The sequence below is a fragment of the Paramormyrops kingsleyae genome, chromosome 10, assembly GCF_048594095.1.
Source record: "Paramormyrops kingsleyae isolate MSU_618 chromosome 10, PKINGS_0.4, whole genome shotgun sequence".
NCBI classification, from domain to species: domain Eukaryota; kingdom Metazoa; phylum Chordata; class Actinopteri; order Osteoglossiformes; family Mormyridae; genus Paramormyrops; species Paramormyrops kingsleyae.
In genome coordinates this window covers 35,739,685-35,751,938 of record NC_132806.1, presented here as the reverse complement: position 1 = coordinate 35,751,938, position 12,254 = coordinate 35,739,685, and the positions used below count along the sequence as shown (strand labels likewise).

The following is a 12,254-nucleotide window of genomic DNA, read 5'->3' as shown; positions in this document are numbered from 1 at the left end:
GGCCTCGGAGAAGTTCCTGGGTGATGTGTTTCTGTTTTTGGGGCGTGGGATTTTTTTTTTTTCCTGATTATCTCTTGCGCTATTCTCCACTCCAGTAGGTGGCGATAATGCACCTTTACGCTTTTTGTAAACGCCATTAATCGCTACATGACGAAATATCCAGAAGAAGAAATGTGGTGTCGTGTACGCATGCGCAAGACTGGTGCACATGCGTGTTGCAAATCGGTCATGAGGAGGGTAGTGACACAGTCGCGAACTTAACAGCGAGTAGCAAGTTGTGTGAGGTAATTTGTCACATTTTTTGAATCACACTTTTAAGTTTTGTTTCACGAGCAACATTAGGCTTTATAGTAACTCATAATAGAGGCGTGCGCTTTAAAATTTATTTTTTGTTCGCAGATATTCGAGCTAGGCGAGTAGTTATGGCAGACCATAATTACACCCCAGCCATTCTGAGGTAATTTATCAAGTATGTCTCTTCAGTATCTGTTTTATGAGCAGCAGCGAACTTTATTTAATAGTATTATAATAGGCACTATCTCTGATATTCAGCTATATATCTTCTAGGCTTCCAGTCTCAAACACTAGATATACCTGTACCGAAGTCGGAGCTAACGTCTGTGCAAGGCGCAGGTAGGCGATTTTATAAGTTTATCGTGCCCCATATATTAAATATATCGTAACTCCAGTTAACAGGCTTACCGTGCGTAACACCCTTGTTGACCTTCATTTACTGCATTATGTTTATTTCTATAGGGGAGAGTGCTCAGGTTCCGCGACTAACTTGGATGGTTATGTTCATTTAAAGGTAATATTAATACGGATAGTACCGATTCCTTACAGTTATAGTCTACTGATTAACTTTTATAACAGAGGTGGCTAGTCCATAGACGTAGAGGTGGTAGTATCTCTATATTTTTTAGATTAAATTATGAAACAAGTATATCTGAAATAACTCCGTTGTTATCTGGCTTAATTTCTTTAATATTTGTCTTTCATTTACCCTGTTTTTATATTGTTCTCTCTTAATAATGTTATAATGTATCAATAATATTTAAGTAATTCAACTTATTTTTATAAAGTGCTCTTGTGAAAGGCACTATATAAAAATAAAAAAATAACCCCAGTTTCTCTCTTCTTTGGAAACATATTTTCTTATCTCTTCAGCTTTTCTTATCCACCATTCTCTACTGGTTAATATAATGTATAAAGTTACAAGCATCAGTCAGCTATTTCTTTCAACATCAAGGTACTATTTTTTGCTATAGTCAGTTTTTGTCATTTAACGTTGAAAGTGTTATCTGTGTGCTGTCAGGTGTAACTTGAACGCTGTTACTTTGCAGTGAGATCAAATGAACATAACTACTTTGTTAATAGCTAAGCTACATATTAAGATAGAACCGGAAACTTCATGATCATTTTATCAGTTTTCACTGATGGGTTTTTCTATAGCAGTGGGTCTCAGTATTTTTTTTGTCCCCCCCCCCCCCCCCCCCAACAACATTTTTTTCCCCATCACATACCCCCTACACACCTTTATTTTATTTAGATAGATAAACCTACATGGGAACCAGAATGTAGAACCTGCAAAAAATAAAAAATAAAAATCTGCAGGAAACCTATCATAACACGCGTGTATAAAAAACAAAAATGACCTACAATATTCCGGTGGGATATCTGGCCTTGTAATCCACTGGTTATTCTGGACAGTCTGGATGGTAGGGAGGCAGCACTGTGTTAGGTGGCATTTGTGATTATGTGGTAACTACCGTTTCAGTCTGAATATTAGATGACCCTGATTATAAAAAAAAAAGTTTTTGGAACACCAAATTCAATTTATATATATATCTATATCTTTTATATTTATATAAAGATATATATATATATATAGATATAAAGATATATATATATATATAGATATAAAGATATATATATATATATAGATATAAAGATATATATATATATATAGATATAAAGATATATATATATATATAGATATAAAGATATATATATATATATATATATATATATATATATATATATATATATATATATCTTTATATCTATATATCGGGGAAGATGGTGGCACGGGAGGTAGTGCTATCGTTCGGCAACCAGAGGGTTGCAGGTTCAAGCCCTGGTTCCTCCTGACCCCATCGAAGTGTCCTTGAGCAAGACACTGAACCCCAAATTGCTCCCGGTGTGCAGGTTGGCGCCTTGCATGGCAGCCTTCGCCACCGGTGTGTGAATGTGAGTGTGGATGGGTGAATTTGAGGCATGTATTGTAAAGTGCTTTGAGTACTCGTAGGAGTAGAAAAGCGCTATATAAATGCAGTCCATTTACCATATCTTCGTTAACACTTGGTGTAATGCTAGCAATTTACACAACACTCAGTTACACACTAACAAACATATTTCATGTTTACTATCACTCTTATCAGAAATTCAAAAATACATATATTAAGTTACAGTTTTCAAAGTGCGGTGCAAAGCATGCGGGTAACAGCACAATTATTCCTGCTGACTAGGGCTGTCGCGATCATGTTGCGATGTAATCGTGATTATATGGCGTGTGCGGTAACCACCAGGGCTTTAGATGACGGGTGAAAGATTTGTCTGGATGCCGGCTTTTCAGTACTTTACGGACATTTACTTAAGCCCACATTTTGGTAAGCAGATCAGTAGTGTGCCTAAGATATTGAGATGCATATTGTGATGCCCAAAAGTCAGGAGTCCGTTTAAATTCAGTGTATCTTTATGTTCATTAAATTCAGTTAGCGGGGGATGCCACATGCTATTGTTTTAGTAAATCGTAAGCAATAAGCACTGAAGTAGCACTGAAGAAAAGAACAGCTCAAGAGTAGTGCTGTCAAATGATTAAAATTTTTAATCAGATTAATCACAGGGTTCCTGTGGATTCATTTTGATTAATCATGATTAAATATCATTAATTTTTAATCTATATTAATCACATTTAATTTTGCATGAGCAAACAGACTCAAGAAAAAAGGGAATATATATGCACTTAACATGTTTATTGAACATCTTAAACATGAGTCGGATGCATTCCATCTACCACAGAAGTGCAATACCATGGACCCATATCAAAAAGATTTTTTGCTTTACCGGACAACTTGTTGGATTTAAGGTACTTCAGTTTAAATGGTCTTTATCTTCGTTCGCTTACAATTAGCACGAACTACCGTAAATCCGACAAATAATCCAACTAATCATGAAGTCCAATTCTAGCCCGGTTAATTGCCATTGTTAGCAATATCAGTTGATAACACATTACGTGCGGTGCTTTACATATAAAACTCCGTAGCAACACATCCACAGATAAGTTGGACGATATAGCGTGTGCGACCGATTTTATAAGCCACAAATGAGAAGTAGTGCTTAAACAGTATAAAACTACAACTTTCCCTTCTGTTGATAAAGGGCGCAGCCATCTTGGATTCTGAACTCGGGATCCTCTGTGCTGCTCCGAGATATTTCTCGGATGTCCGAGAAACGGGAGCGCATGTAGTTACTTCCGGCTTCAAAACTCCGGAATCCGACTCGGAATACAAGTTTCGAGGGGAAATGGAACGCACTAAAACTACCAGAAATGGGTTGACAGAGACATTTCAGTGATTTTGAATCATTCTGCGCTGCAGATGGGTTAATTGCGTTAAAAATTTTAATCAGATTAATCATGATGATGGATTAATCCGCGTTAACCCGTTAATTTTGACAGCCCTACTCTAGAGCTATATCTTTAGAAAGAGGAGATATTGTGGATGCACAAGGTAAAAAGATGTTAGTGGTGTAGTGGTACTTTTTGTAGTTTAAAGTCCGACACATTTATTAAACATAAGGATACACTTCATTTATACAGGTCAGGTCAGGTTGGGGAGCATGCGCTGATGCAGCACGTTGCCACACCTATACCATGCTCTCCCAGTCCATCTGCTGACTTCATAGGAAGAGTCACCAGAAATGTGAATGTCGCTGCCGAGGTGAGTAATCTCTCGACGAGGTCAACATTCTCCTTGCAGACAAACACTACTGATGGCTGTGCCTAAGAAGTCATTTAAGGCCTGGATATTGGACTTAGTCCGGGACACCCACAATCCCAGACACTTAGACTCCTTGCTCAGTCTCTTGAGAGCCCCAATCAGAGGCTCCATTGCCTCCTCTAAGATCACAGCATCATCGGCAAAGTCAAGATCAGTAAATCTTTCTTCACCGAGAAATGCCCCACAGCTGCTTGACCCTACCCAACACCCAGTTCATACAAGCATTGAACAGAGTAGGAGCAAGAAAACACCTCTGGCGAACCCTAGAATCAACTGGGAAGAACGTGGAGGCTCTCCCTCCACTCTGCACTCTCACAGTACACCCAGCAACTTCGGGAGGATCCCCGAATGAGTATTGCAGCCGTCTGACCGACCAGACCAAAAGCAGGTATACCCACCTACAGAGACCTGGCCATATCCCAGTCTGCGTACCTCAGAGAGTGCCACCACCAAAATGCTGAGTTTACGAAGCTTCCCCGACAGCAAAGAAAAATGGTCGTCTTGCTGGAGAGATGAGATGTTCCATGTGTCTACCTGGATGGGCTGCCTCAAACTGGGACCCAAGTGCTGCCATGCAACAGGCAATGCCTCAGCACCGCACCAACCCTGATCCCCAATATGCCTGACCCTAGTAACTCACCAACGATTTTGATTTATACAGACCACTAACATGTGGGCATCACAATATGCATCACATGAATATCTTAAGCACACTACTAAACTGCTTACCAAACTGGGTGTAAGTAAATGTCCGTATAGTACCGAAAAGGCATCTAAAGCCTGGTGATGATTGCACATGCAGCATATAATCGCGATTACTGCTGACCAACCCTGTGGCTTCACATTCATGTCAGCCAGTTGAGGAGACTGGGCGGGATGAGAACAAATGAAAGTCAGCCTCTGTGACCTTGCACATGAGTGAATGTTGTATCGGCAAAACATCAATTTTGTTTGAAGAATATGGCCACCTGTATCAGGAAGTGGATAATTTACTCTACTGCTGAAATTTAAATTCTAGTCCTGGAATGTGAAACGACCCCCGGTTTTTAGATGTAATTTTTTGTAGATGTAAAACACACTGTCTTTGGGTCAAAATGGTAATATTTTTCACTCTCAAGTGAAAAATATTAGTCATGTATTTCATATTCTCTCTGATTTATCCTGTGACACTACTAAATACCCCCTGGATTATGCATAGCTCTACACGATTTCTTCAGAGTACTTTGGCATGAGGATAATAAACTATTGGGCCAAAAGTATGTGGACATCAGCTTGTCAACACCTCTATCTGAATATGGAGTTGGCCCACCTTTTGTTAATTTAATAGCCTCCACTCTTGGAGGGATTGTTAGATTTTGTAACATTGTTCATGGGATAAGTTGCTCTAGCAGGGCAGAATTTTAACAAACTGACTTGTAAATATGAAGTCCTGTAATAGTGTCAGGTAGGGTGCAATGGATCACAAAACTCAGTTCAGATCATATCACGGTTTTGGGTCAAGGATAGGATCCTTTTTCAGATTGGAAAGAACAAAGCGGTAACAAATGTAACTTTGCCCAGCATTTATTACTTAATACTTAAAGGGGGGCCCGGAGCCTATCCCGGAAGCACTGGGCACGAGGCAGGGAACAACCCTGGATGGGGTACCAGCCCATCGCAGGGCAGGGCACACTCACACACCGTTCACGCACACATGCACACCTGTGGGCAATTTAGTAACCCCAATTAGCCTCAGCATGTCTTTGGACTGTGGGGGGGAAGCCGGAGTACCTGGAGGAAACCCTACAATGACACGGGGAGAACATGCAAACTCCACACACATGTAACCCAGGCAGAGAACCAAACCCAGGTCCCAGAGGTGTGTGGCAACAGCGCTAACGGGGGTGTCCACGTACTTTTGGCGATATAGTGCATAATATTAATGGTTAGATGTCAGGGATTTGGTTATTTGTTTCTAATAATCTTAATTTGGTTTCTGTTCATAGGGTTGGCTACCTCCCCAGTATGAGTACCATGTTTGCAATTTAGAACAAGTGCCTTCATCTACTGATCATATTGGGTTTGATGCAACAATCAGGATCAAGAACATCACTACAGTAGAACAAGCTCAGCAGTGGGTGAAGGCAGCTAAGAGGAGCTCGGGGGTGATGTGGAGGGTTGATGTCACCAGACCTAGGTTGGGGAAACGTGTTTTACATAAGGTATTTGCTAAATCAGTTAAGTGCAATCAAGCACCCAAGAAACATTTCAGTGACCTTGAGCTGTTTTAGATCTCTACTGCAGTGCTCTGATTTAACATTAAATGATGGTAATACCACTGGCTAATTTGAACTATTTCATTCAGGTTTCTTACAAGTGTCAGCATAATGTAAATGTGAAGTCTAAGACGGCAAATTCCAGAAGATCCTCAAAAAATACAAACTGTCAGGCAAAGATGTCTGTCACTCTCAAGTACTGTAATAATGGGAAGATTAACCAGTAAGTTTGAGTATACATACAGGCAGTCCCCAGTTTAAGAACGTCCAAATTATGGACAACTTCTTACTTATGGACGGACTGCCATAAAGCCTATTATATTACAAATTTGGGTTAAATACAATTGTTCGTAATAATGAATTTGCTCACTACATTATGCGGTTTCAGCGGTTTGTCAGCTTGAGGTACACAACATTATGTAGTTAATAATTGCATAGTAATAATAAAATTATGTGCTTTATTATTTTTCAGACTTAAAGATAGACTTAGGGAATGGGTCTCGTTCATAACCTGGGGACTGCATGTATATTTGTAAACTTGCTCACAATTCAGATGTTCTGTTTATTTTGGCATTAACTAGACATAACATTAATGTGATGTTGTTATAGGAGCAAAGATCCACACATGCCTGACTTTCCCTTTGAGGTGAAAATTCAGAACAAGCACAACCACAACCTGTTTGTTGCAGAGGCTCTCAGACACCGAGATGTGGGAGAGAAAGCCATAGAAAGTCTTACAAAACTGTTTGAGATTGGTCACTCTCCCTCATCTGCACTGTCTGCCCTGAAGAATGATCTGCAAATGGAGTATGGGGACAGATTCGCCTATGCCTCAGCTAACCGGGAGATTTGCCCAGACCTTTCATTTGTGCAAAAGTAAGAATTATTTTCCCTTGAAAGTAAAATGTTATAATTGTGTAAAATGTAAAATGACTAGCTTAAGTATAAGTGGTGCTGACACCAAATAATTAAATTCCAACTGGTTTGTAACTTTAATTGACCACTATCATATACTGCATGTATCATTGACACTGACCTTTTTCACAGACTGTACCAAAAAGTTTGCAGGAAGGAGTATGGTGCACACACACAAGGTATCCTATTGTATAATAGCAGAATTCAGTTTCAGATGAGTTAAGAGTTAAGTAATGTGAAAGCAAATTGTTATAAATCTTGAATATTAACACTGTATTGACATATCTTTTTGTATTTTTAGAAGCAGGTACAACACATAATCAACAGCACTTACAGACAGGTGGTTTGTTATGATTTTTTATTATATGATAAATTTATTAACAGCAGTGTAATATATGTATTGTATAATATCTGGGATATATTAGTTGGTAAGCTAACATTTGGTACGCGTAGCTGACATGTTGGATAAAGAAGAAATAAGCAGGGATCTACAAGACCTTGATGTGCTGTTTTTACAAGAGTCATTGTTATTTATGTCACATGGGGATGGTCACAATGTTTTAGCTCATCTGTGTACAAACTCACTGGCCACTTTATTAGGTGCACTTTGCTAGTATCAGGTTGGACCTCAGTTTTGCCTTTAGAAATGCCTTTGTGGCATAGATTCAGCAAGGTGCATGAAACTTTTCTCAGACACTTTGGTCCATATTGACATGACAGCATCACACATTTTCTGCAAGTTTGTAGGTTGCCCCTTCATGGTGAATCTGCCGTTTCACCACATCCCATAGGTGCTTTGTTGGATTGAGATCTGCTGACTATGGAGGCCGTTTGAGTACAGTGATCTCATTGTCATGTTCAAGAAACCAGTCAGATATTCTTCCAGCATTATTAGCTTTATAGCTAAAAGTAGACATTAGAAACTGGGTACACTGTGGTCATAAAGGGATGGACATGGTCCGTAACAATCCTCAGGTAGGCTGCGGCATTTAAACAATGCTCACTTGGAAGTAACTGTAGCCTCTGTATCCTGTTCTTAGCCAACAGGAGTGGCACCCGGTCTGGTTTTCTGCTGCTGTAGCCCATCTGCTTCTAGGTTTGACATGTTTTGTGCTAAGAGATGCTCTTCTGCATACCTTGGTTGTAGTGACTGGTTATTTGAGTTACTGTTCCCTTACTATCAGCTTCTCTGACCTCTGCCAAGGCATTCTCACCCAGAGAACTTCTGCTCACTGGATGTTTTTTCTTTTTCAGCCCATTCTCTGTAAACCTCAGAGATGGTTGTGCATGAAAATCCCAGCAGATCAGCAGTTTCTGAAATACTCACACAAGCCAGTCTGACACTCACAACCACGCCACATTCAAAGTCACTTAAATCACTTTTCTTCCCCATTATGTTGATTGATGTGAACATTACCTGATGCTCCTGAGCACTATCTGCATGATCTTATACATTTTAGTACTGATATATAATAGGCTGATTAGATAGTTGCTTCAACGAGCAGTTGAATAGGTGTACCTAATAAAGTGGACTCTGTGTCATGTAGATATTACAATGTGGGAACCAAAAATGTCCCCACAAGGGAAAATGCAATTTTATTTAAAAAAAAAAAAAAAAATCTGTGAATACAATCAAAAAACTAAAAATATCAAATGTTTTGTATTTTGTTTGGTTACTTATGGTTAAGGTTAGGGCGGGGTGGGGGTTAAGGTTGTCATAGTCGGGATTAGAGTTGCACCCAAAAAAAAAAAAATGGACGGTTCTCACAAAGAAAAGAATGCGTGGACAATGTGTGTTTTTTGTGTGTCAGGTGTTAAAAGGTGTTAATTTCTTGAATTAATAATTTCACAGACCTCACTGCTGACCAGGCATCCACATATGCCCAGCCCATCATTGAAGATCATAATGATGAAGCCAGTCATGGTAATGTTCTGCCTGTGTCTTTATCACCTGTCTCTGCCTCTCCCATACTATAGAGTTCTTAACTGGAAAATTTTAAAATATACAGGAAAGTAGGACTCTCATTTATCAGAGTGCGCATATGAATTGCTGGTTGGCATGGGCAAATTGGTATTTCTCACTCGTGCATACTTACAGCCCTAACACACACGTGCAAAATATATTGCACATTCTATTCATACATTCTAAATATGACTGCACACGCAAGGCAAAACAAATGTTAAAGAAATGCCCTCAATGAACCATATATGGGCGAATAATTTCTGCATTAACCTTCATCGAACTGCACAATAGGAGAACATGTTAGAGAAATGGAAACTGTTTAGAGAGACATACTCCTATATACAGGGGTGGCCAGTTTTACCACAAAGGGCCAATGTGTGTGCAGGTTTTAGGAATAACCTTTAGGTCAGCCACTCAGACCCCAGGTAATCAGTCCTCTAATTAGTAACTTAATTAGGGAGTCACTGCGAAAACCTGCATAATCTGGATAAGATTGCCCACCCCTGCCCTATGTCCTTATTGCTTTATATATTTTGCACTATACGCTTGTATTGTTATTTTGTGACTATTTTGCTATTAAGAAATAAAGTACAAAAAGAGAAGAGTGGGAAAAATTAATCTTCACCAAGAATGAGGTGAAGATTTCTCAAAGAAAGTGAAAGACCCAGTTTGGGAACAGGTGAGACATGCAGGTAGTGATGTGTCACCTGTAACAACAGCAGCCGCAGGCTGAGGAAGAAGTGGCTCGATCTGAAAATGACCACCAAAAAAAGGATTGCAGCGCACAGATCCCACATCCATGCCACGGGGCGGCCCAAGTACCACGTCAGTGTCACGTCTGCATGGTAACATAGCTGACATCATAGGCAAAACATCCCTAATAGGAATTATTCTAGATGGTGATACTGTGCAGCTCCATCACCCATGGAGTGTTTGTAAATAAATGCACATTTCTACACATGGGAAGAAATTGAGAAGTACCACTGTATGTGTAAAAATGTTCGAACACATAGTTTACACAAGAAACTGTTTGTGTGCACGGTTGATAAATGAGAGCCCTGGTTTATTTCTTTTATGCATACCCAACTGTGAAGTCTCAAAGCATTGTTTTTTCAATGAAAAAAATTGTCAGAAGTAGTTACATGAAAATACTGTAAACAGCAGTTTACATAGTATGCAAGTAAAAATAGTATGGACATTGTTTCAGAGGTAAAAAAAAAGAAAAAACAATACAAACCTTTTAGTATGTCACATTCATTTAGACTTCAGTTACCCATATGCTTTTTGTTTTTTTAATTTTGACAGAAATGCCTGCTAACTTGGTTGAGGCCATGATCGACAAACTGTGTCAGCTCCGTGATGACAACCACTTTAGTCCTGGGCTGGTTGCTATGGCCAAGCAGTTTAATCACATAAAAGATAACCCAGCAAAGCTACTGTCTGCGATGCACGGCTTTGGGAAATCCTCCAACCCTGTAGCATACAGTGCCAAAGCCATCAGAAGACCAGCAAAACGTCTACAGCCTACATCTTTGGACAGTTGTTCCGTCAAAGTGGGGTCAAAGAAGCGTCTGAGCCCTGAACACAGTGGTACAGAACATCCATTCTGACTGGATAAAAAGAGAAAGAGGGAAGTTTCCTCATCACAGATTGGGGTGTTGTGTGGCAATGAACTGTTAGCACAGTTAGCTGTTGGGGCTGCATTTTTTGGGGGGTGGTTTAATATTGAAATCTGGAGATTCAGTGGGCCTCTCCCCCACAGTAATTTTATTGTTGTACTGTACATAGTTAATTGTCAATAGTTTCTTTTAGAAACTTATGCAAAAGTAACCTGTTGCACCTGTCAAAAGTTAATTTACAAACCTATACAAAGTCCAAAAACTTACATGCAGTTTATATGGAAATTTACAGTAATGTACCATTTGCACTTTACCATTAGCATCCTGTGCTGCGTCCTGTACTTCTGCTCTGCATCTTCTTTTGTTTTTACTTTGAGATGTGCCAAGTCTACTTTAAATCAACTTTTTGTAGGCATGCAATAAAGGGATAGTGATACTTCATGCTTAAAATTACCCTACTGTATATTCATTCATTCAGTCATTCATTCAGTCATTTAGATGATTATTATAATAATAATCTAATAATTAATAACAATACTGCTATACTAAGCAGCAGCAAAAGAATAGTAATGGTGGTGCATCACATTCATTTTGATTGATTTAATGATATCCAAGTGACAATATTGAGCCAACTTCTCACTGTCGTGCTGGTTTGTCCCTTTGCTATGCAGTAGATGTGTGCCCAGGTTGCATTAGTTTGCCATGCTGTGTACACACACACCTTTGCATGTAGAGCCTGTATCACAAACCGTAGCTAGCCCAGTAGTACAGATGATTTTGAGCAACGGAGGCCTAATGTGGATGCAGATGTTGCCTTCACCTAACTCACTAAATTAGCTTCTATGTTAGGATAGTCATACAAATGTTTTTCAACATGGGTAATAATAATAATCACTTTGATACTGCATTCTGGCCTACCAATAATCACTTTATTTATTAATTGTCTTTTTTACACTTCCCTCAGCTTGCTCTTTGTAAGCAAGCTGTCCACAAAGGGCAGCCGCCCATGGCAGCACCCAGGGAGCTGGGGGTTAAGGGCCTTGCTCAAGGACCTGCAGACATGGCAAGGCTGGGTGTGAACCAGCGACCTTGTGATTACAAGCACATTGAGCCACATGCTGCCCCTAAATGCACATCTTTATAGGTTATGAAGCAAATTTTGAAACGGCTTGTTGCGACCAATGCAAGGTTATGGAATTCCATGCCAGCTGTTCAGTTACTGGAGCATCACAGTTGCTTGACAATTGACTGGCTGGTCACAGTCCAACTTACCAACTTACTACCAGCCAATCACAATGTAAGCCTACGTCCCTCTGGCCCCTGAGATCACATCAAGAGGTGGATATTGCTTACACACGTTTGGCAGTAGTGTGTGCACATGAATGAAGAGTGCACAGGTGCGGAATTGGGTGCTGTAAATGGCACGAGACCTGCAGTGATA

The 12,254-nt window shown here is 39.7% G+C and overlaps 1 protein-coding gene across 5 annotated transcripts; it reads left to right on the top strand.

Moving 5' to 3' along the window:
* The first annotated feature begins 162 nt into the window (after positions 1-162).
* LOC111848936 (uncharacterized) lies at positions 163-11,266 on the top strand. 5 transcript variants are annotated; one of them, XM_023821347.2, is made up of 13 exons: positions 206-284; positions 400-469; positions 568-633; positions 757-808; positions 1,168-1,249; positions 3,881-4,001; positions 6,047-6,262; positions 6,406-6,539; positions 6,926-7,192; positions 7,364-7,410; positions 7,533-7,571; positions 9,084-9,155; positions 10,500-11,266. In XM_023821347.2, the coding sequence occupies exons 5-13, from the start codon at positions 1,203-1,205 to the stop codon at positions 10,802-10,804; spliced, it is 1,248 nt and encodes a 415-aa protein (XP_023677115.1). In that variant the 5' UTR covers positions 206-284; positions 400-469; positions 568-633; positions 757-808; positions 1,168-1,202; the 3' UTR covers positions 10,805-11,266. The 5 variants fall into 5 exon arrangements, with proteins under 5 accessions (XP_023677110.1, XP_023677116.1, XP_023677115.1 ...); XM_023821349.2 differs by lacking the exon at positions 1,168-1,249; XM_023821342.2 differs by lacking the exons at positions 757-808; positions 1,168-1,249 and having other exon boundaries at positions 163-284; positions 400-457.
* Positions 11,267-12,254: the final 988 nt, after the last annotated feature.

Excerpts from the sequence above, each read along its gene's own strand:
- LOC111848936 (XM_023821342.2), top strand. The coding sequence starts at position 423 with ATGGCAGACCATAATTACACCCCAGCCATTCTGAG. Across the intron at positions 458-567 it reads TACACCCCAGCCATTCTGAG|GCTTCCAGTCTCAAACACTA; the intron begins GTAATTTATCAA and ends TATATCTTCTAG. Across the intron at positions 7,411-7,532 it reads GTATGGTGCACACACACAAG|AAGCAGGTACAACACATAAT; the intron begins GTATCCTATTGT and ends TTGTATTTTTAG.